Raw genomic sequence first — 24,514 nt, 5'->3', positions numbered from 1 at the left:
ATCGGCTGGCTGTCTCTGACGTCATAGAACATGCTACTCCTTGAAATCTTACATTCTTAAAAACTTGTAATGTAATGGAGTGTTGGGCAGTCTGTGGGCGTTAGAGTGGGCGTGGCAAAAAGTTTTTTGGCAAATCGCAAGAAACTTGCAAGACTAATAAATCTATGACAAAATATCAAAACATTTTTCAGAAGTGTGACCTTGGCAGTTTTGGGCGGTTTGTGGGCGTTAGAGTGGGCGTGGAAAAAAGTTTTTGGCAAATCGATAGAAATTTACACGAAAAATCAAAACATTTTTCAAAAGTGTGGGCGTGGCAGATTGGGCGGTTTGTGGGCGTTAGAGTGGGCGTGGCAACATGAATCAACAAACTTGCGCTGCGTCTGTGTCTCTGGAGCTAGCTTTAGTAGCTCCTGAGATCTCAGCGTTCATACGGACGGACAGACAGACGGACGGACGGACAGACGGCCATGGCCAGATCGACTCGGCCATTGATCCTGATGAAGAATATATATACTTTATATGGTCGGAAACGCTTCCTTCTGCCTGTTACATACTTTTAAACGAATCTAGTATACCCTTTTACTCTACGAGTAACGGGTATAATTACCAATTCTGTGTGGTAGCTTACTCCTTTTTCATTTATTTCCTTGTATTTTATTGATTAATAAATTGTTGGCTAGTGCCATGTGAAATGTGTAATACAAAAATTAAAAGCTAGCATACAAAGATTATAAGAAGTTGACCATAATTTGTTTTTAGCGGGGAGTATCGAATTCATACACTTTAAAATAAAGACTGCTCCAAGTATCTTTCTACGGTTAGCTAAGAAAGGTAATTAATTTCTATAATTGTACTGGAATAAGGTTTGCAGTTTAGGGTCCAGAAGAACACCAAGATTAATAACCAGTGTTATTCTGTCCAAAGAGCACTTACTTAGAGTGTAAGTCGCGTGTCTTGGTTTTAAACTGACACAGAGGGTCATAACATTACATTTCGAGCCATTTAAGTTTAGTACGTTATCACGGCAGCATATTTGAAAGCTATCTAGATCGGATTGTAAGTCCAACTGACAAGAAATGTCCTTATACTGGACAAAACTACCAATTGGTCCCTATCGGACAGTCTATTTGAAACGTATTGAATAGCGGAAAAATGCTTTATAAATTCTGAAAATTCAGAAGACGGCGGAATGTACGAACATGAAATTAAGTTGGCTTGCTACGCAAGCCTCTGGCATTTAGATAAGAGATAGCAAGAGATAGAGTGGTCTGGCCACGTGAGGAATGTTTAATTTCCACGGTCCCCAATTACTTATTATACCCGTTACTCGTAGAGTAAAAGGGTATACTAGATTCGTTGAAAAGTATGTAACAGGCAGAAGGAAGGGTTTCCGACCATATAAAGTATATATATTCTTGATCAGGACCAATAGCCGAGTCGATATGACCATGTCCGTCTGTCTGTCCGTCCGTATGAACGCTGTGATCTCAGGAACTACAAAAGCTAGAAAGTTGAGATTAAGCATACAGACTCCAGAGACATAGACGCAGCGCAAGTTTGTCGATTCATGTTGCCAAGCCCACTCTAACGCCCACAAACCGCCCAAAACTACCACGCCCACACTTTTGAAAAATGTTTTGAAATTTTTTCATTTTTGTATTGGTCTTGTAAATTTCTATCGATTTGTAAAAAAACTTTTTGCCACATCCACTCTAACGCCCACAAACCGCCCAAAGCTGCTACGCCCACACTTTTGAAAAATGTTTTGAAATTTTTTCATTTTTGTATTGTTCCTGTAAATTTCTATCGATTTGCCAAAAAACTTTTTGCCACGCCCACAAACCGCCAAAAACTGTGTTTAAGACTCTCCTTCTCCCTTCCACTAGCTGAGTAACGGGTATCAGATAGTCGGGGAACTCGACTATAGCGTTCTCTCTTGTTTTTAATCTTAGCTTCGAACTTCTTTACCACTATACTATCCGGCCAAAAATCACAAGAACATATGGTCACCAGAACATTTATCTTGAAAGAAGAAATGTCCCTAGCGTTAGAAAAGTTAAATTTTTTGTTATGTTATCGGCATTCGTTTTGTCTTGTATATAAGATGATGTTTGATTAGAGGAAAGTCGAACATTTGTTTCTTTAGTGAATCTACCGTCAGGAGTTTTGGTACTGCAGATTGCATTAATACTTTTATGCAGAACGCTGGATACAAAAAAAGTTTGATGTTTGGGTGCCGCATAATTTGACGCAAAAAAAGCTTCTGGACCGAATCAACGCCTGCGATATGCTGCTGAAACGGAACGAACTCGTCCCATTCTTGAAGCGGATGGTGACGAAAAATGGATCACATACGACAATATAAAGCCAAAACGGTCGTGGTCGAAGGCCGGTGAATCGTCTCCAACAGTGGCCAAGCCGGGATTGACGGCCAGGAAGGTTTTGCTGTGTGTTTGGTGGGATTGGAAGGGAATCATCCACTATGAGCTGCTCCCATATGGCCAGACGCTTAATTCTACCATTTACTGCGAACAACTGGACCGCTTGAAGCAGGCGATCGACCACAAGCGTCCAGAATTGGCCAACAGGAAGGGTGTAGTGTTCCACCAGGACAACGCCAAACCAAAGACATTAGAATAACAAGATGCGTAACGCCATACGATTTTTTTGCACACGATTTTTTCGTGGTGGCTTTTCATGTGGCTCCAGGCTCTCTCGAAATTTTGTTCAAAAGCCAGAGAGTGGAGAGCTCTAGAGCCAGCAGCTCTCTTGTACGCATACAGCGACAGCTGACAACTGTATTGGTGCACACGTATGCATTGTAAAAATGACAAAATATGCCCTTCATTTTAGAAGTTTTCAGACTTTAAATCTATATAATTTTTTTTATAAATAGCCACCACTTAAAAACTCTAGGTTTGCATTGCCTTAACATAACAATTATTTAAATTCAACATAGAAATAATAATAGCGCAATCTATGTTCCAAATAATGTATAATAATTTTCAAATATGATTTTATATTAGAATAGTTTTCATTAGCGTATTCAGCGTACGACGTGTGAAAAATATAAGACGTCAATTCAATGAATTTTGCAATAAAGAGTTTCAATATTTTTATTTATTTTATAAATAATATTTTAGTTTATGAATTATTTTTATGAAATATTTTAAATGTAATTTCTTTTTTTTGAAAATTCTTTGTTTTAAATTAGATCAGTTTTAATAATTTACTTTGTATTTGTTTTAATTATTTACTATAGTTATTTAGTCAAATTACTAGTATAAAAATTACCAATTTTCAGTATTTAAAATGCAAATAAGATTCACTTAAATTTTTTTTTAATATTTTAATTGATATATATTTTAATATTGATATTTTTAAAAAAGCGCGAAATTATGGGTGGTAAGAAATGCTCTACGAGTAACGGGTATAAAAAACTTCTTTCAAACCATAAGAGTTACGAATCGAAATTGACCAAAACATTAATCAAATTTGTTTCTCAGATCAAAATTGATTTCGGCCCTAAAATCGTCTTCTAGCATAAGAACGCGTACATGCACACGATCTCCTTTATTGTTTTTACTCATACAAGCAAGACAATTCTATTTTTAGATTTTAACGCTCTCGATTTTAGGCGAGCGAAAAGAGAGCAATTTTGGTCGTCACCAAAAAAGTGCAAAACCAATGTATGGCCGTTACGCATCTTGTTATTATAATGTCTTTGGCCAAACCACACACTTTGTTGATAACTCGTCAGAAGCTACGGGAGCTCGGATGGGAGGTTTTATCGCAACCACCATATAGCCCGGACGTAGCGCCAAGTGATTACCCCCTGTTCCTGTCCATGGCGAATGCCCTTGGTGGTGTAAAGTTGAACTCAAAAGAGGCTTGTGAAAAGTGGCTGTCCGAATTCTTCACAAATAAGGAGAGTGCTTCTACGAGGAAGGTATTATGAAGTTGCCGTCTAAATGGAAACAGATCATCAAACAAAACGGGGCATATTTTAACTAAATCCGATCACTGTAACAATTTTTATAAAGCATTGAATGAAGAGCAAAAAAGCGGAAGGGAGATATTTGACAACCTTATATTATCGGCTTTTGTTTTGTCTTGTATATAAGATAATGTTTTTTTGGTGGATCCACCGTGAGGGGTTATGGTACTTGTAGATTGTATTTCTGAATGGCCAGCTTGCGGCGGTAATCTGGACTCAATTTTTGTGTTGGTGAACTAATCAGGACAGGTGGAATCACTGGTGGAGAAACCAGTGCGCTCAAATCGAAATCTCTAGCAATCCAGAGGTGGACTCTCTCTACAACGGATTTATCGGATTGCTCCGAATCTTTTTTAGCTGCTGATCTTAGCACCATTTAAGGTTTTTCTGCGATTGATAGCTGTTCAGTCGTGGAGTCCTGTGGCTGTGGGCTCGTCCCCCATATGCATCCTACCACCAGCGGCTTTTTTGCGATTTGGAAGATTATTCTAAAAGCCTAAGCCTATTAAACTGTGACTGCGGACAACTCAGGAAAGCGAGAATAATGAAGACATAAAGACATTAAAGCTAAGCTTGTTTAAACTAGTGCACAAATCAAAAGAGATTCACTCGCAAAGCGAACAAAGTTGAAATAATTATGTTTACAAAATATAATTTTAAAGAAGTTATTAAAAACCGACGCTGGTTTTGGCAAATGCAAAAATGAATTCGGATCGCAGAAAAATAAATCGACCGATCGCCTTGAAGCTAGGAATTGGAATATATGTATGTATGTATATATATTGTTTTTACGATATAGCTGCAAGTATAATGCTAATGATTTTAGTCAACACTTGACCTTTCCGCTATTCTGCCAACTGATCGAAACAATTCTTTCCCCACTTCTGTCCGAAGTTGTGCTCTTTTATACAGGAATTCGTTTCTTACTAGCCCACTGCACAATTTGTCAGCGAATTTCTTAACTGTTCAGTTTTGTTGCAGCTAATTGCATTTTGCAATTTCGGTGCATTCACCACCTTATAAACCGTATCTTTTACCATTTTCTGGCGTTCGCCAATTTTTCCATACCGGCACCCTTAACAGTGTAGTTGAGTAAGAAAGCTCTGATTTTCGGAGTCAGCAGTAAGAGGACACAAAGAGAGTGATCCGATGTCACTAACTGAGATGGATATGTTGTAATTTTTGCAGGTTGCCTTGCTTGCCAATCGCTCCCCTTAAATCAATATCTCTTGTGTAGCCCATGCCGGTGCCCAGAAGTGACAACATGGCTGGCTTAAACGATTACTTGATCTCCCAATTAAAAATATTGTACGCATCCCTAAATTATCTTCCTGACCGCTACGATTTTATTTACAGTCCAAATGCGTAAACGTATTTGTGCCGATGTAAGCTGAACTCCTTCATGAGGCGTTGCATGATGGTCATCCCTAATAACAAGCTTGTGTCATGACCGGAAAGATTTTGACTGGTGTCCACGTGCCTCCATTGCTACGGTTGCCCATATATACCCTGTTCGCCGCAAACGGGTTCTTTCGGTTTGTGTCCTTAATAAATCGATGCAAAACTGTCGTTGCATCGCTGTAGTAGAATACAAAATAGGCTTCTTGGTTTAGTGCAGTTCGGTGGTTGTGTAAGGAGTCTTAAAACTCCCCACAAATCCGGAAGCAGGAGGTCGGCATAGCAATAGCGAAGACAGCTGGAATGCGAGAGGAGTCAAGGGCGGTCAGGTCAAACTGTAAATAATGGACCTTGGACCCCGGCAAAGGGGAGAGACCGTACACTAACGGTACCGCGCTGGACCTTGGACTCAAGCCAGCCAGTCAGTAACTTGCGGCGATCCATACGGTCAGTCGGTGAAAGTACGCGGAGGTCGACAGCGAGATAGAAAAATTGTTAAAGTACGCGGAACGATACCCGGAACAAGGGAACGACAAGTGAGTGTCGAAGCGGGCATCCAAGGAGGATCTCTACAAGCGAAGGACAAGCAATCACAAGGACCTAGCGAGGTCAGAAAGGGGCGGTGGAGTCCGTGGTCGGCCAATGTGGTTCTGGGAGGAGAGCTAGCTTATTTTACGGACGATACACCCTGCCCCACAACATCATAAGCCCCAGTCGAGGGGAAACTCCGGTGAGGCAGTGCTGGCTGAACGGGGGACGGTGTGCTGCGCTGCGTGTAAAGGCATGTTGTCGGAATTCTTTTAACGGTGGGGACACTTCCCAAACAATTTTGAGGCAGCGAAAACAAAGTCAAAAACGACTTTCTCTGTCTGACGATAGTAAAGCGGAGCGGATGGTGGTTGTGAAAACCCGATCTTGCGCATTATGACTTTAGACACCTCTAGCTGAATCCTACTGCGCAAACGAAACGTTTCGGTTTTCAATCGATCGTTGAAAAACTGCTCAAGTTAAAAAAAGATGGCCCATCGACCATTTCAGGATTTTGTAGCTATATAGTGATCTAGCCCATAAGTGTGTGTTCCTTGGGGAATCCAGTGATGCGGTGCAGCACTGCCTTGCAAACAAGATTTTAGACCTTTGCAAATTTATTATTGCAAAGCAAATTTATTATTTTATTTTTATATTTAAGGCAAGTTAATGCGTACTATCATGTGTGTAAGATGCTCTGCCTGGAATGCTACGGATGGTGGTTCCGCTGAATAAATCCGTTTTTTGTCAATATATCCCTTTTAGTAGAACCAGTTATGGTCGATTTTGAAAGTTTTTTCACGTTGTTTCGTTGTGCAAATTAACAAGACCGTTTATTTTAAGTAAAGAATCTTTATTTCTTCCATTACATCTCGGCAAAGCAACTTTATTTGTTTTTATCAATTGGAGAACAAAATTAAAACTGGAACTTAGGGCCAACTCCGTCGGACCACGAAGCCGCCGCTGCCGCTGGAAAGTCGGCTGAATGTTGAGTCAGCGTCTGCAACGGGCGGTCCGGCAGCTTACGCGTGCGAGTCTCTGGTTTCGGCTGCAACTTTGTCACGACGGCATCCGGCGTAACAGCGTTGTCAGCAAACTTAAACTTGCGCGTGTTAACTCCTCCCCTACTAGTTCTTCTTTCTCATTCTGCGCTGGTACAATTTCCAGGTGCCCAGGAGGAGTAGGAATAGGGCGATGAGTGCCAAGCCGCCATATGATCGTGAAGATAATCCTGTTCTAAGATCCCCGATATGGCGGAGATTCTTCATGGTGAGGTCATGTAGGAATGGGAGGCTCAGATGTTCTCTGAAAAGGGTGACGTTGACCACGGTTGACGTGGATACAGCAGGTTTCTTCTTCAGGATGCCTCGGTGGTTCACGTAACGGGTGTCATTTAGTGAAACGTAATCGTCGTAAGTCGCGAGAAAGGTTCCCGCGATTATCTGTTTGTGTCCAGTGCTGTCCACTGTCCAATGGTCGCGTTGTTTATTACTGCAATGCCCTCTCCGATTACTATAACGGGCGCCAGGTGACCGGGGCGTGTGGCACAGTGTGCGACGGTTCTAGATACCAGTTGTTGCGCGCATAAAGTATTTTGTAGTCTTCTGCAGAAAGTGGTGCTCACAGTAGCAGCGCAGTCACGTACAGCGAAGGTCCTTGTTCCGCAGTCGGCCACCGTATTACCCTCTTCTAGATCTAATATTACGTTATTATGCTGGACAGGAAGAATATCTACATCTTTTACAGCTTAACAGAGGTTTTGGATATTTGATCAGAAAGTACAATAATTCAGAATTTTCTAAAAGCTTTTATATGAGAGACCTCTAAAAGGTCGGTTATACTAATATTGGTGAGTTGTTCATTTAATAATTCTTTAATGTCGATGCTGTCTAGTATAAGGGGGCTGATAAAATTTATTTTTGCGAGTGTAACAGTCCTCAAGGTTAGTAATTACCATTCTAGTCTTTGCCAAAATAGTTGCATAAAAATGTTCGACCTCTGCATCTGGTTTCAAAATGTTATTGATGGCCCTTGATACGTCATTGAGTCTTGTTTGGAATTTAGTGTTGATCTCTATCTGCCTGCTTTCGGATTCTATTAACTGATTTTGTTTGAATTTTATTTGTTCCCAGTCATCAAAATCTGGGGTTCCTGCAATTGCCTTAAGGGCACTACCTATCATGTTAATGCTACGTGCTTGTCGGTGATGAACGGTCAATGAGATATTAAGGTGGCTATGTACTGTACGTCCGTTTTCAATACTTGTCTCATATGATCTTTGTGTCGTTTGTCTATTAGTTTCCATGTCTCGTCGATGTAAGCTTCGAAAGATGTCAGGTTCGTCGTGTGTCCCAAGTAAGTGTACGAGTCCCAGATTGTTACGTCTCCGTCAACTATAGGTATGTAGTCCGCGTGGGAGTAGTCGTTGACTATCAATGCCGCTTCGGTCAAGGTCATGGTTGCTATTATTAAACTGAAAAGATATAACCTAAAAAATGTAATTAGTTAAAAATGATTTTCCAAATGTCAAAAGCCTATTTAAGATTGTCCTTATGGACCACCCTCCCTTTAATGAGAACCGTCGTACCTAGGTCTGCTTCCACTATACCCTCTGTGAATAGGGGTGATAGTTTATTTCCTAATCGTTTATTGTTTTTTATCCAAACCCGATTGCCTACCAGATACGACTTATAGACCCTTTTTATATTCATTTGGTCAAGTGTCTCTTGCTGAGCTGACGCAATTTTTTCTTTGATCTGGACTGTACTATCTTTGGAGGCTGCGTGAATTATGTCTATGGGTCTCTCGTTTGTCACCGAATGGATTGACCTGTTGTACTTTATGGTTGCAAGGATAATGTTTTCGACAGTGTCCTCTACCTGTGTTTCCAACTTATAAGAGCGTGCTATATCCCCAAGAGTGCCGTGGAACCCTATTTCCTGTTTTCTTGGGTGCCGATCATGTTTACTCATAGTACAGATTCTACAGTTTGAAGCTATTTCTGAGGTTAAGTGACCCATTTTTGGAAAAAAGTAGTCCCTAAGTATTTGTTTCGCATTTTCTTGCGCTGCTCTGTGCGCGCTATTATGTTCGGCTGTCGCAATTTCCCTCTGTTCCGTTGGGTTTACAATATCTGTTACCAAGTTCCTGCAATATCTAAAGGTGGTGGAAGGGAATGCCGCAACTAATCCGTGTTGGATGAAAGCCAGTATGGGTAGCTCGCAATAAATTGCGTTGACTACGTCAGCATTTACTGCATCTTTAATGCTTTGCAAAAATGTGCTGCGGTCAGAGAAATGTAGTATGTGACGAGTTTTTGTCTTAAACAAAATAAGCGACTTCTGATGTGGAATTGTTTCTTCTTCCAAAATAATTTGGTTCCGGAAACAGTTCACCGGATTTTCTGTGGCTTCAATGGTATACGTGAGGGATTCTTCGCTGTGGATGGTGGCGGCATCCGAGTCCACTGAGTCCTCAAGTGCATTGACATTTTGCGAGACAGAGCGTCTGCTACCAAATTCTCCTTTCCGGGTTTATAAATTATGTTCGCGTTGTGCTCATCAATAAAGGCTTTCCAACGCTTTATTTTTGCATTGGGGTTTTTGTCCGATACCGAAAAGGTTAATGGCTGGTGGTCTGTATAAATGTTAAGATTCTTAACACCAACACAAGTAATTTCTGAGGTTCTTAAGTGCCCATACGATGGCGAGAAGCTCACGCTCATTTGTGGCAAAATTTACCTCATTACCCCGCAGTGTTCGCGATATTATTGTTATCGGGCGGCCGTCTTGAGACAGTACCGCTCCCAGTCCGTAGCCAGACGCATCTGTTGTGAGGTCAAAAGGCTTTTTGTAATTTGGGTAGGACAACATTACGTCTTCGGAGGCCAGTATGTTTTTTAGCCTATCGAAGGCTTCATATTGCTCTGGTGAAAACTCGATTATCACCTTTCTTGAGTAGTTGGCACTTACTTTGCCATTTTCGCCTTTCAAGATATCTGTTAGGGGCCTTGCGATGTTGGCAAAGCCCGCTATGAAGCAGCTATAGTAGCGTGCTAGACCTAAAAATGACCTAAGAGCGAATAGTGTTTTGGTGGGGGAAAGTCCTTAATAGCCTTAATTTTATCGGGCGAGGACTCAATCCCGCCTCTGCACACTGTAAATCCCAAATATTCCACGCTTTTCTTGAAAAACTTGGATTTTTCTTGAGACACCCGCATGCCTGCGTTCCTAAGGTCTTCTCTGACGTGGTCTTCTTTGGACTTGGAGAAAATTATTACGTCGTCGACGTAAACATAACATATCCTACTAATTTGTTCGCGAAGCACATCATCAATGGCTCGTTGAAAAATACTTGGGGAGTCTACAAAACTCGTACTTCCCGTTGTTGACAGAGAACGCTGTCTTTTTCCTGTCTCTTTCAACCAATTCGATCTGGTGAAACCGTGACTTGAGGTCCAGCGTAGTAAAATACTGAGCCTCGCCCAAACTTGACAATATAGTCGAAATGGATGGGATAGGGTATTTGTCGTCGGTTGTCTTATGATTTAGTTTCCTAAAATCAATAACCAGGCGCTTTTGTTTGTGACCCGCTTCGTCGATGCTTTTTTTCGACGACCCATATCGGGTTATTGTAAGGATACTTTGACGGTCGTATTATGCCGTTCGCTAGAAGTTGTTTAACTTCTGTATTGACAAAGTCAGACACGCCCTTTGGATACGGATACAGTTTTGAGTAAACTGGTTCGTCATCCGTTGGTATGGTGGCAACCGTATTTATGTTGTACGGTAGGGACTCATTAACTTCCGCAAACGGAAGCAGGGAGCTTCCGCTAAAAAATTACAGCTTTCGACTCCGGAAAAATCGTCCTCAACCTGTGTCGTTTCATGCTGTGACCGTGACTCGTAGTCACCGCTACTATCTTCTTGGGGTAGATGATTCAGGTTTTGTTGGGTCCTCATGGACTGGGCGACGTAAATTTGATTGTTCCTGTAGCCCTGTGCGGGTTGCCTTTAGCGCGAGGAGGGATCCACCTCCATTGGCTCGAGGTCTCGCCCCTGGAACTTTTGGTTGTTAAAGCGCTGTTTTGTGCTATTTGGGTTTTGCTGGTCATTTCTATCTTTTTGGTTCTTTTGGAAGTAGGGATTCCTGTTTTGAGGATGTTCTTTCTTTGCCTGTTGGGCGTTCTGACGCCAGTTCTGAGACTTTTGCGAATTTTGTTTTTGGGGTTTTTCCTCAAGGTGTTTTGCTAAATTTACTGCGAAAATGCCTCTTTCGTTGCTTGATTCGGCCTCTTGAGCTAGAGCTAAGGCTGAGGGGAGGTCTATGGGTTGCGCCGGGAAGACCGCCCACTTCAAAGATTTTTTTAATCCTGAGACGAAAACGTGAAGCGCGTTCTAAATTTTTCGTTTAATATAGCTCCTGCGACGGGGTCGTGCGTCATTAGTGTTTTATTTGTCAATAGTGTGAGTTTTTTTTCGACTTCGTCGAAATATTGTATTAGTGGCAAGTTGCCCTGCTGAAGCGTGCTTAGTTGCTGTTGGATTACGTGGACCGGTGTCTTGTCCGCGTATGTGAAATCTAACCTAGCAATAATGGCTTTAAAATTCAACACTGTGTTGAATGAGGCCAGCACAGCATCTGCTGGTCCCCTTACTTTGTTTCTGATTATAGCTACTGCCTGGTAGTGTCTTGAGGTGCCGTTGTATGGCTCGAAGACTTTATAGGCTGCGGAAGCGGCTTGCCTCCACGAAACGTAGTTTTCTATCTTTCCTACATCTACATCTAAGGGCTCGTCGCAGCGGGTCCCTGGCACTATTTCAATTTCTTGGAAAATTTCTATTTGTGGTGCAGAAACTCTAGCTTTACTAAGCTGGTTTGTCAGTGAGGCTATCCTCTCTTCAAATAAGCGGCCTTGTTCCTCAAGGGCTGCCTGCACCTTTGCCTCAATCCGGGCAACCTGTTCAGTATTCATTTTTTTTGATTGCTCTAAAGTCCGCACTAAGTATGAGGGTATTAGTTCGTCGCCACTACTGTCGTCCGCCCTTTCTTGCTATTGCCCCGGACACAACATAAAAGATTCAAATCGTTTCGGAATTAATTTTTGTTTAGGCTTATAGAGGTTCTTCTGCACCCTATTGCACCAGGCAGAAATTTACTTAAGTTTGTTTTAATAAACACTGAAATCTCACACTAGACAGCTCTGAGTATTTTATTTACTTTATTTTAAATAAAAAATGAACATCTCATTTACACCCCACCATCAAGAGGTGGGGTGGCCGCTGCGATATGCTGTTTCCCGTCGGCCGCTCGTATTGTTGATTTGTTTTATTAATTCCTTCAGCTCTTTTGGCTGGGGGTCTTAATTTTTTGTATTCGTTGTGAGTGCGTATTTTTTGCACTATTTTTGCACTATTTTTTTTGCTCACTTGTTTTTTGTTCACTTTGAATCGTACCGCAACTCTTTGCGTTAGCTCGAAGAGTTATTTCGGTTAGATAATAGAGTAACTGTTCACTTGTTGATTTGGTTGTTCACTTTATTGAACCGTACCGCGTCTCTTTGCGTTAGCTCGAAGAGTTATTTCGGTTAGATAATAGAGTAACTGTTCACTTGTTGATTTGGTTGTTCACTTTATTGAACCGTACCGCGTCTCTTTGCGTTAGCTCGAAGAGTTATTTCGGTTAGATAATAGAGTAACTGGGTTATTTTCCGTTTGGGCGCCAATTAACAAGACCGTTTATTTTAAGTAAAGAATCTTTATTTCATCCATTACATCTCGGCAAAGCAACTTTATTTGTTTGTATCAATTGGAGAACAAAATTAAAACTGGAACTTAGGGCCAACTCCGTCGGACCACGGAGCCGCCGCTGCCGCTGGAAAGTCGGCTGAATGTTGAGTCAGCGTCTGCAACGGGCGGTCCGGCAGCTTACGCGTGCGAGTCTCTGGTTGATCGGATTGCTCCGAATCTTTTTTAGCAGCTGATCTTAGCACTATTTATGGATTTTCTGCGATTGATAGCTGTTCAGCTGTGGAGTCCTGTTGATCACTGGTTGTGGGCTGGACTCCCATCCTACCACCAGCTTTTTTTTTGCGTTTCGGAGATTTTCTTTTAAAACTTAAGCCTATTAAATTGTGAATGTAAAGGTACATGGTATTTAAAATCAAATTAACTTTGAACGCGTGCGTTTATATAGTTAAGTTTTCATTTCGGATCGTCCTTGAGGATATGGGCTCAGTACGGGACTTTAAAACAGATATTGTTACGAGTACACAATGAACATTTCAAAAATATTTCCTGCATGTAAAACTAATGGGTAATTATAAAATCATTTTTTTTTTTAATAATTTACCATAAATCAATTTAAACGGTAGACCATACCGACTTTCATAAAATTTTAAAATTAAAATAAACTCCTAATCATTTTTAATGTTTATACTTACAGTAAATGTTTAAAAGATGATTTCATTTTTTAAAAGTAATTATATTATCTCAATTCTGGTCCTGTGTACAACATCCAATATACGTGTTTGTTCTTCGTCAAATGACCCATACGCCATATTAGGAATAAACAAATTTGCAACTACATACGAAATAAGAGAAGCCTACAAACAATTAGCTAAAAAATGGTAAGTCTGCATATTGATTGTGCTACAAAAGTTTCTAACTTTTCAAATCAAATGTTTTGGAATATTATAAATAGTAAAACTTAGCTATTAAAATTCCGAAAAAATTTTAATATATTCTTGAATATCAGTAGAAGTTGGGGAAAAAATAATAAAATAAAAAAAGGGCGTTTCAAAAAAATTTCAATGGCAGTTTTGGGCGTTAGAGTGTGCGGGGCAACATCAATTAACAAGGGCGCTGCGTCTGTGACTCTGAAATCTGGATGCCTTGTCTCAATTTTATGGATTTTATAGTTCCTGAGATCGAGGCGTTCATACGGAAGGACAGACGGCCATGGCCAGTTCGACTCGGCTATTGGATATCAGCTGTTCTTGGGGACAAAGTAATCGCGAAATTGAAAGAAGCTGTCGATTTTGATATTATTGAGCCAGTTATAGGTTAATCTTTCTGGATATAGCCCATGGTCATCGTATTCAATAGCTTGCTAAAAAGGCAAAACGGATTGGGCACAGTTGCGCAGCGAAGCAAGCTTGGGACTATAATCTTCTCGTAATACTCCTGGTGCTTGCCGTAGAACGCCTTCATCAAATTTTCAGCGCCTACAAAATTGGTTCCATGGTCACTGTAAGGATCATGTACCATTTCTCGCCGACCGGTGAATCTGTCCAGAGCAAGGAGGAAATGCTCCGTGCTGAGGCCTGTCACAGCTTTTAAGTGCACTGCCTTTGTTGCAGGACAAATGAAAACGGCGATGTTTTCGTTGTAGAAACTTGTCCTTCACAAACGTGCTGCTTTCAGCTCTATAGCACCCGTGTAGTCAACTCCAATCGTCAAGAACGGTATGATAGAGGTTCGCTCAATAAAAAGGCAGATCTCCCATGAGCTGTATCGAAGTGATTGGCCTGGTTCGAAAGTACCTTACAAATTTTCGAAAAGCTCGTCTTTCTGTCAGTATCCAAAACCGTTGCCAAATGTGCGCCAAAGTCAGCTGCACACCTCCGTGCAGGGTCAAAACGTGCGAGTACAGTATCACTAGGTGTGTAAAGTGATAAAAAAGTTAAGGATTATTGGATGACGACGCTAGTGTGACAGCCCAGATGGCGCAATCGCCGCCTTACTCCCAAAATGCCTTCTATTATGATAGGGGATAAACTGAAGAGCTTGCTTCAGGAAGGCAGTCTTTTAGCATTCCTTACCGCGGTCCACTCGGACGAGAAAGACTCCCTTTGAAAGATGCGCACGATAGCAAATAGAGCATAGTGTAGCTCCTGAATGCTCAGAGGACCGGTGCACCTCACTACTTTCTCGATTGCATTGGTTTAGAACAGAATTTTATATGCTATGACTCGTACCACCTGGCTGAATCTAAAAATTAATCCAGATGCGAGGCATTGAGGCTGTTTGTGAACGCGTACTTTGTCTTTGCCTCGGCATTATTCATCTCCGTTGAAGGCCAGTCACTTTGACTGCGTGTAAGCCACTCGAGGCCTCGCCAAAAAGTCGAAGTCCTTCAGCTTACTCGGAGGCAACCCTTGTGTCGCATAGTCCGCTAGATTCTCTCTAGTACCAACATGTCTTCATGGATATGGTGAAGAGTGTTTCAAAATTAAGGCGACCCTGTTGGCGACGATCCTGTAAGGCGACGTCCCCGTGCAGCGAAAAGAAGAATTGTACCATCCGTTCAATAGAAAGTATGTATGGAAAAGACCTCTCTCCACTTAGCCGGGGTTAGCAATTTCAGCAACTTAATGGCCAGTACTTAACCATTCAGCTCCGTTCTAGCTGATGTCAAGGGTTTCGTAGAAGTAACTCTTGATTTTACAGCCAAAAGGTGTATCACGTTCCGCCCTCATGCACGAGCCTTAGATATAGATCCAGGAGAATCCCCCGCTGAATACTTATTTTGGGTATCCTAAGCCAGATTCAGAGCGGATTCATCCGAAGTGCGAATTCTGGGCTATGGGCTCGCAGGGCAATCCGATCCTGGAGTGGGGCAATAAGATTTGCGCCAGCATGTCTGCTCCTAAAATAAGATCTTCCGATTTGAGCCCTCGAATATGATTCCAATACTGTGGAGTTAAGCTATGACTTGGCAAGCAGGAAGTAACCGAATTGAGAAAAATGCTGAATCAACCCGTAAAGAGAAATTAGGGTTAATAATACTACAGATTTCAAAATTTACTGAGGACTGGCAACGACGACCGCCCCGGGACCCACCCCAAAAATAGATGCTCAGGTGGAAGATCGGTGCAGGGACTGAACGATGTATTCCGATATTATGGTTTCCTTAGATCCTTGATCGATGAGAGCGTTAATGACTGCTTGTAGGCCCTTGACCGGATTTCGTATTACGACACGAGTAGTTACGAGAAGCACATTCCTTGAAGGAACATTTGACGAAGTTCTGGTCCTCCGTTCCTTGTTGAGATACGTTTTCCATGGCTGCGGGTGCACCAAGACGCGGTGCTGAAGACCGGATCAGATGCGGCTGTACGCGGCTGGAGGATTGGTTATGAACCAATACTGGGAAATGCAACAGCGTATGATGGCGCTGCTCACAAACTTGGCAGCTCTTGTTGCTGGTGCACGAGTGTCTAACCAAACTTAGCGTAACTTTCCACCCCAAATAAGCATATAATAAGAAAAATTGTAACGTAATCTATTTACACAGAAAACCTTTCGAATTTTACGCTTGTAGGTTCCTTTCATGGGCCACCATGAACAGTTGTGTTCCCTTGTAAATCGCTAACAGGCAATAGCAAACACAGGTCGAATATATTAAGACGCTATAATTATCCACTGATTTAAATGATGGCTATATACATGTAATGTGTGAGTGTAAAATAGATATCGAGTTCAGCGGCGTCGGCAAATTCAGACTGACTTCTGTCCTCTCCGTTCTTCATCTTGCCTGGGGCTGTGCATGCGAACGAGCGAGCGATCAGCTGACCGCCGCGCTCCGCAAATAGGCACAAACAGCAAACTGAACAACTATTTCTATGCTGAATATGAATAATTATCATAATAAGGCAATGCAAAATAAGCGTTTTTTAGGTTAGCAATCGATGATAAATAATAAAGACTTAAAAAGATTTAAAGTGTGCACACATACTGTGGTCGACAGTCGCAGTATTTAATATGTCTTCAAACCAATTACCTTAAATGATTACTTTTGTGAGTTGTATTTGTTGTTTCTTATAAAATGAATACATTACTTGTAATAATTAATTCGAATAAAAGGGCGTGGCAGCTTTGAGCGGCTTGTTTGCGTAAGAGTGGAAAGGAAACTTGGCGTCTTGGTGCAAATGCCGGACGTAGATCTCGTGCTTTTGAACTATTTCGATTATTTTATTAAAAGGTTCATGTCGGTGACAGAGTTTCTTTGAAAACTATACTCTTGTTTGTGCATTTTCTTATAAAGCGGAACGTAAATCAGTTTGAAGTGTGACCAGAATCTCTCAATGACATCAAACAAATCGGAAGTTTGCACAGCAGCAGTCAATCCCACTGCAGTCTTCCTTCCTTCCGTACGCGAGACTTTATCGTCCAGATCGAAATGGTCATTTTTGATCCCCAGAAATAGTGGTCCAGTGAACCAGGCTGACTGCCCAATTTCGTCGACGTCACAAACTCTAGAAACGATATCTGCTGGGTTCTGCTTTGTGTGCCGCCATATAGCTTCTCCTAACCTTTCTTGAATCTCCGCTACCCTGTTTATAACAAATGTCGACAACGAAGATGGATGAGATTGAATCCAGGGAAAAGTAACCTTAGAAGCCGACCAGTATACAATTAGTTCGATAGGGACTTTTAATAAGGGTTTGATTCTATGACAAAGATTTTCGAGAAAGTGAGCGACACATAACTCAAGCCCTTGGTCTTGAGCGGCTCTACTTTCGACTTTGAGGTCAACAATGATCATTTATAACCTTCGGCAGCTTTGCTACGATATAAACGCATGGATGAGTCGGCAAAGGCCAAGGAATCGAGATTTCATCCAGTTGAGACAGAGTGCATTTTCCAAGCTGTTTCTAAATGCATTGGAATCAACTCGTCCCAATCTAACTTAATAAATCAATGTTCCAGCAATAGTATTTTTCCTATTATGACAATATGACATAATAAGCTTCGATGTCACTGACAGTAAGTTCCGTTTTGTCGCTCGGTGACCCATAACAAAAGTGTCAATTTTAAACTTAAAGGCATCTTCGCTTGGCAACCACGATATACCTAGCGCTTTAATTGACTCTGAATCCGAGATACGGTTCGACTTAAATGTGCTCTCAGATGCAGTGCCCTCAGGTGAGTTTGAAAACCACTTTGTTAATTCAAAACCTGCTGCTTGAAGAACCTGAACTCGTTAGACTAAAATTAGTCTCCAGATATCTTCGTTTCATTCGCTCTATTTTGCCAACCGCTCCTTTTTGAGAATACATGAACTTACGTACACGTCAGTTGTCGCTGTATGCAGCAGGCGTTGCGCATCTGATTTTTAAAATCATAAGACTTTGAAGTTTCACATATAAAACCAGCCTGAATCTAAAGCCCGGGAAGGGGTACAACCATCTCGTTGAGTCAGAAACAAAGAAAATGGAGTTCGACAATAAACGAGTCTACGAAGACCAGTCCAGCGGCCGGCGGGTATTAACGCCCAAAACAGGGGAAATATGAAAATATAACTTCTTGGCCTATGAGTCCGATGACCGGAGTAGTCTATAGAAAGCTCTAAAACTGTGTTCACACATGAACACGAGATTTAAAATATATATATTTTACGTAAAGCGATTTAACCGCTGCAGCAATTGTATTTGTCTGCCTATATTTAAAAATAAACAAAGCTTGGGCGTTAGATATATTTATACCACGAAAACCTGCGTGGGTTCATCCCTTAAATAAGATGCAAGCGGAAGGAATTCCCCCATGTCTGGGGAACAAATGGTCACAGCGTTGGTTTAGTTAGAGATAAGATTAGAACATGTAAATTTCATATTAGCTACTTAAGCATTTAAAGAAATTAATGTAGACATCTTTTATTTAGATCGTTCAAACATTTTGGTCCTTGAGCAAACTTAGCAGTTTCCCCCACCAGTAGTAACAGACTCAGAGCCAGAACACCAGCACCTTAGATTGTTGCGAGCGCACGATCAGCCACAGAAACTCTCTGCAGTTTTCTCCCACCGGTGGTAAGAAACTCAGAGATTTTAATCTAGTACCTTAGAGCGTTAGTTTATACCAAGGCCAGAAACTTTGGTAAATATTATTTTATAATAGTGTTCGGTGCGGCGGTAACCGTGTTCAATAAATTAAAATTCTAAAAGTGGTCAAAAAAAAACTCTTCCAAACCTCGATCATGACTATTTCAACAAAAAAATGGTTGAAGAAATTTGTAAGGTATTAAAACACTAAAAAGTAAAATTGCGTGCCTTGAAGCTATTTCTGGAACTGAAATAGAACCTAAGGAAATAGAAAGTCCCACACATGTTGGCAGAGATTTTTGACAAAAATGTCAAACAATACTTTATTGTAAACATCCCAAACAAAAGGATGACTTCTTCCGAATTGAAAGCCAGAACTAATGATGGGGTATTGGTAAAGGAAAGTATTACCAACAAGAGAGAACGCTATAGTCGAGTTCCCCGACTATCTGATACCCGTTACTCAGCTAGTGGAAGGGAGAAGGAGAGTCTTAAACACAGTTTTTGGCGGTTTGTAGGCGTTATAGTGGGCGTGGCAGAAAGTTTTTTGGCAAATCGATAGAAATTTAAAAAACTAATACAAAAATGAAAAAATATCAAAACATTTTTCAAAAGTGTGGGAGTAGCAGCTTTGGGCGGTTTGTGGGCGTTAGAGTGGGCGTGGCAAAAAGGTTTTTGTTAAATCGATAGAAATTTAGAAGACCAATACAAAAATGAAAAAATATCAAAACATTTTTCAAAAGTGTGGGCGTGGCAGTTTTGGGCGGTTTGTGGGCGTTAGAGTGGGCGTGGCAACATGAATTGACAAACTTGCGCTGCGTCTATGTCTCTGGAATCTGCATGCTGAATCTCAACTTTCTAGCTTTTATAGTTTCTGAGATCTCGACGTTCATACGGACGGACAGACGGACGGACAGACGGACATGGCCAGATCGACTCGGCTATTGATCCTGATCAAGAATATATATACTTTATATGGTCGGAAACACTTCCTTCTGCCTGTTACATACTTTTCAACGAATCTAGTATACCCTTTTACTCTACGAGTAACGGGTATAAAATACAAGTTCCCACCTTTACTGGAGAAGAAAAAGAGTGGGACTTATTCTCTGAATTATTTAAAGAAATAATTCAGGAAAGAAATGATCTAAGTACATCTCTATTTAAAAACCGTTTTTCAAGAAGAATCGTTTGATTGATTTACCCATTTTGGAAAATGATTCGGCAAAAAAAATCCAAGGCTTTATTGACTCAATACCTGAATCAATACATTTACTAAAATCTAAAGCAAATTCAGGTTTTGGGAAATGGAAAAGGAAAATAATACCATTGAGGAAGAAATTTGTGAAAAACACTTCTTAGAGACCACTAAAAAAGGTACAAGAATGAACAAGAATTAGGAGACTATAAGGCGCAAGCAAAAGGGCAATTTAAATATCTCGGAAGAAAATTAAATAAAAATATAACATATAAAGAAAATTATATAAAATTCATGCGTGAATATATTAACTTGGGACATGTGGTACAATTTATTATTTACCACATCCAGCCTTACAGCTAAATTAAAAGAAGTTGCCTCCGCGAGAAGCCAGCAAACACGTTGAACAAATAACAAATGCTTTCAAAGAAAACATAATTCACTAGAAAGTATTAAAGTGGGAGGGTTAAATCCCAAGATATAATGCCGGTACAAATTTATGGATTATCTGATGCGTCCGAAAAAGCATACGCAGCCGTTGTATATGCTAAGGTGGGATCCTCTTCGATGATTATAGCTAGCAAACGCAAGGTAAATCCAAAGAAAAATCGAAAAACTATCCCCAAATTAAAACTTTGTGCTGCACATCTTGTCTCAAAATGAATAGATAGAGTTAAGACAGTAATTGGAGGTCAAACGAAGGCAGATGGCTGGAGTAAATCAACGATCACACTTCCATGGATTAAAAATGATAAAGACAAATTTAATCGACGGCAAACTGATAAGATAAGAAAAGTTAAGAAGATCGAGAGGGGGCATTTTACGTCAGAAGACAACCCGGTAGACATAGCATCAAGGGGTGTAACACCGGATAAATTACTGGAATGTAGAATTGGTGGATGGGACCTGACTTATTGGCCAAGCCAAATACTGTCCAAAAAAGATGAATAAATAGTATTATTGTAAGTAATACATTAACAGAAACCCAAAACAAATGAATACTATCACTATTAGGAAAATACTCCTGATTCGAAAATTGTAAAAAATGTCTGCACATATGTATCTTATTGAAATAGAATTAAAAAATAAGCTGGAGTAAAATCTGTAAGGCGATCTGTAGGCGATCATAGTCTTACTTATGAAGAGATGCCAACTCTATTATGCCAAATCAAAGCAGTATTAATTTCAAGACCTTTGTATATACGGCCAATTCTGACTTCGAAGGCTTAGAAGTATAAAAATTAGGTCATTTTCTGATAGGCAGGGGCTCTATAGGACCTATTGAAACAACTTCGACGAAAAACATGGAAGTTTGGATAGATGGAAACTAATTTAGAAAATGAAACGGAAGTTTTGGATTTGATGGAAAATGATTATTTAAAAACTCTTTAACAAACAAATAAATGGAAAATAGGAATGCAAAATATTAATAAAGATTAACTTATATTATTAAAAGATGAAAATTGCCACCCCGCAAGATGGGAAAAGTGTACTCCTTCTACGACCGAGTCAGGGTAGTGAAAGTAAAATTGTGGATTTATATTAAGACCCATTACAAAAGTTGGCCCCCAAACTGGAATTAAGACTGAAGATATCGAATCACCTATTCCTTTTAAACAGGCAAATGTTACTCGAAATAGCCCTAAAATCCATAAGCTTGGTGTAATGGTTATAATTATACCCGTTAATCGTTACTCATGAGGAAAAGGGTATACTAGATTCGTTGAAAAGTATGTAACAGGCAGAAGGAAGCGTTTCCGACCATATAAAGTATATATATCCTTGATCAGGATCAATAACCAAATCGATCTGGCCATGTTCGTCTGTCCGTCCGTTTGTCCGTCTGTCTGTCCGTCCGTATAAACGTCGAGATCTCAGGAACTACAAAAGCTAGAATGTTGAGATTAAGCATACAGACTCCAGAGACATAGAAGCAGCACAAGTTTGTCGATTCATGTTGCCACGCCCACTCTAACGCCAACGAACCGCCTAAAATGTTTTGATATTCAGATAGTCGGGGAACTCGACTATAGCGTTCTCTCTTGTTTTATTAATAATATTGATTTGCCAAGTATCGAATGAAGGAAAATATTGGAGCAGTAGTTTAATTTAGAAAAACTTGTTGAAATTGGTTATCTTAGATAAATGTAAACATAGCATAACAAATTACATACGATTTTAATTTGTTGTTGCGCTCATTGGATTACTCTTCTACTGAAAAGGTTTATGCTCAGAGAAAAATTTGGTATGAGTCGTGTGAAGCTGCGCCAGAGTAGTAAATTTAAAGACCATTTGCAACCGCTGACTTGTATATTAAAAAATCCCCAGCTAGGCCGCTAGATCGGATTCGCATTTTAATAGTTTTTTATTTAGGAAAACTCTCCCAAGATTTTTATGGCGTCAGGGACTACTGCTTTTAGCATTTTTCGTGGAAATTCGCGTCAACAATTTGATATATTTAAAAGTTTGAAAAAAAAAAAAACATGCCAAATAATAAGGTAAACCCAAAGCGTATGTATGTAGCAAAATGTCTAGTTCGTTCAAAGCTCCATAACACTTTTTCACAGATACGGGGTAGAACACCAACAAACTGTTTTGGGCGTAGAGTCTTAACTGCAATCACAAGAACAAGCAATAGCGCTTGATCATCATAGTCAAGCACAGTCATACCATATTACTGGTAGTGATCAAGTTATTCTTGCTAATGCAGTAGTAAAGGTAGGAGATCGCTTTGGACAGTTGCAATTAGCACGAGCTCTCCTAGATTCTGGGTCGCAAATAAAGTTCATGGTTGAGGATTTAGCACACCGTTTACGGCTACACAACTGTTGGGAAGAATGACTCTGTAGTACGGCACAAAGTCCATACGTCGATTCACTCTCGCGTCGATTCTCATAACTTTGCCACCGATTTTTGGGTCTTAGGATCGATTTCAACATATTAACTCTATCATGAAGATGCGGACTCACGGTAGCTAACGGCTGCGATCCCCGAGGCAAACGCCTGGTGGAACAGCAATCAACGTCACGTCGCCTCTGACTGGTGGTGCCGGTACCACGCCTGTTCGGATCGCACGGACACTCCAGGCAAACGCCAGGTTCACGTACGTAGTCTCCGACACAGTCGACCGGGTCTTCACCACAATTCCAGCCGCCTCTTCGGGACCCTCTTCGGTTTGACCCTGCCTGTTGAATGCTTACGGACTAACCGTGTTTCGTCGTATTGGACCTCAGTTACCTAAGTCTCAGTTTGGAGACTTTCCTTGTCCCGAATGTCTCGACGTAGTGATCTTGTTCCTTGCTGACTATCAGGGATGCAGCTCCCTTGCTAACTTCGTTTCTTCACGTTGTTGACTCGAATACTCGTTCTCTTTGACTGTCGAGTTTCCAGCGTTCGGCTTGCTCGATATAGGCCTCCTTCAACGGTTAATCCCTCTTGTCTTCAGATCCAAAGTCCAACTTGGTCTGGTCCAAAGTCCAGCTGATTACGTTATTCTCCTTACCCTGGCACGTCGATGCTACTGTTGACTTGCCGTCCTGCTTAAGATTGTGCCGTATCCTTCTCGCTCTCCATGTCCTCTCCTTCAAACCTTCTGTTTCTCCAAGCTCTCTTTTGAGCGGTTCGGTTTCTTCAAACTCTCTTTCTCCTCAGTTGAGCACTGCCTAAAGCCCAGGTGTGTAACGTTTCTATCAATAAAAATATCGGCTATCTCGACTCTATTGTAGAACTTTTTTGGGAATTGGAACAAGTTTCAAAGAGAACAGAGAAGGCTGTTTATACAGCTAAACAAGTTGCTTGTGAGCACCACTTCAAGCAAACCATACACAGGCTTTCGTCTGGTTGTTTTTAGGAGAAGCTGCCATTTAAGATAAATCCAAATGTTTTAGGCCTATCATTTAAAACAGCAAAGCGCAGATTTCTCGCTTTTGAAAGCCGACTTGCAAATATTCTCGAGTTACACGACACGTATTAGGAGTTTATAAAACAGTACCTTAACCTCGGTCGTATGTCGATCCTTTTTACCCATCCTTCGGGATATTACTACTATGTTCCTCATCAGTGTGTCCTGAGACCTGATAGTAGCACCACAAAGTTGCGAGTAGTGATCCACACGTCAAGTAAGACATGACGTCTTTGATCTCATTAAATGAGACTTTAATGGTGGGTGCAACCACTCAGAGGGAGCTTTACTCTATTATGGTATGATTTCGATTGCACCAATATGCATTGACGGCTGCTATCTCGAAGATGTATAGGCAAGTTATTGTTGCCGCAGAATATCGGAACTTCCAACTTATTGGGTGGAGGGAAAAATCATTCCAAGCTGTCACTTACGAAACAGCCTTAGCGCCGTTTCTGACAATCCGTAGCCTCTTCGAGCTCTTAAAGACCTGTGCTAAGTAATAATCCATAGCATCAGAGGAGATTTCAAGCGTTTTTATGCCAAATGCACCACAAAGGTCCAGAGATGTCGCATATATTTTATTTTTCCGCTTCTATAAAAACGTTAGGATTCATATGGAATCCTTAAAATAATGTGATTATAGATTGGAGGATTCATTTAATTCATTGC

The 24,514-nt window shown here is 40.8% G+C and overlaps 1 protein-coding gene across 9 annotated transcripts in view; it reads left to right on the top strand.

The window, feature by feature from the left end:
• The window catches only part of LOC26535787 (dnaJ homolog subfamily C member 16), a 386,807-nt gene that overhangs the window by 43,267 nt on the left and 319,026 nt on the right, over positions 1–24,514 (top strand). For 7 of the 9 annotated variants that reach the window (XM_039375901.1, XM_039375899.2, XM_039375906.2 and 4 more), the window contains one exon: positions 13,367–13,550. The exons of 1 other annotated variant lie outside the window; for it this stretch is intronic. In XM_039375901.1, coding sequence (XP_039231835.1) covers positions 13,381–13,550 — 170 coding nt within the window. In that variant the 5' untranslated portion in view covers positions 13,367–13,380. Of the gene's footprint in view, positions 1–13,366; positions 13,551–24,514 lie in introns of those variants that run through there. One more of the 9 variants, XM_039375902.2, reaches the window with a different exon arrangement.

The sequence above is a fragment of the Drosophila yakuba genome, chromosome 3R (assembly GCF_016746365.2).
Source record: "Drosophila yakuba strain Tai18E2 chromosome 3R, Prin_Dyak_Tai18E2_2.1, whole genome shotgun sequence".
Lineage (NCBI taxonomy): Eukaryota > Metazoa > Arthropoda > Insecta > Diptera > Drosophilidae > Drosophila > Drosophila yakuba.
Note: the sequence above shows the minus strand (reverse complement) of the source record. Positions and strands in the feature narration are given on the sequence as shown.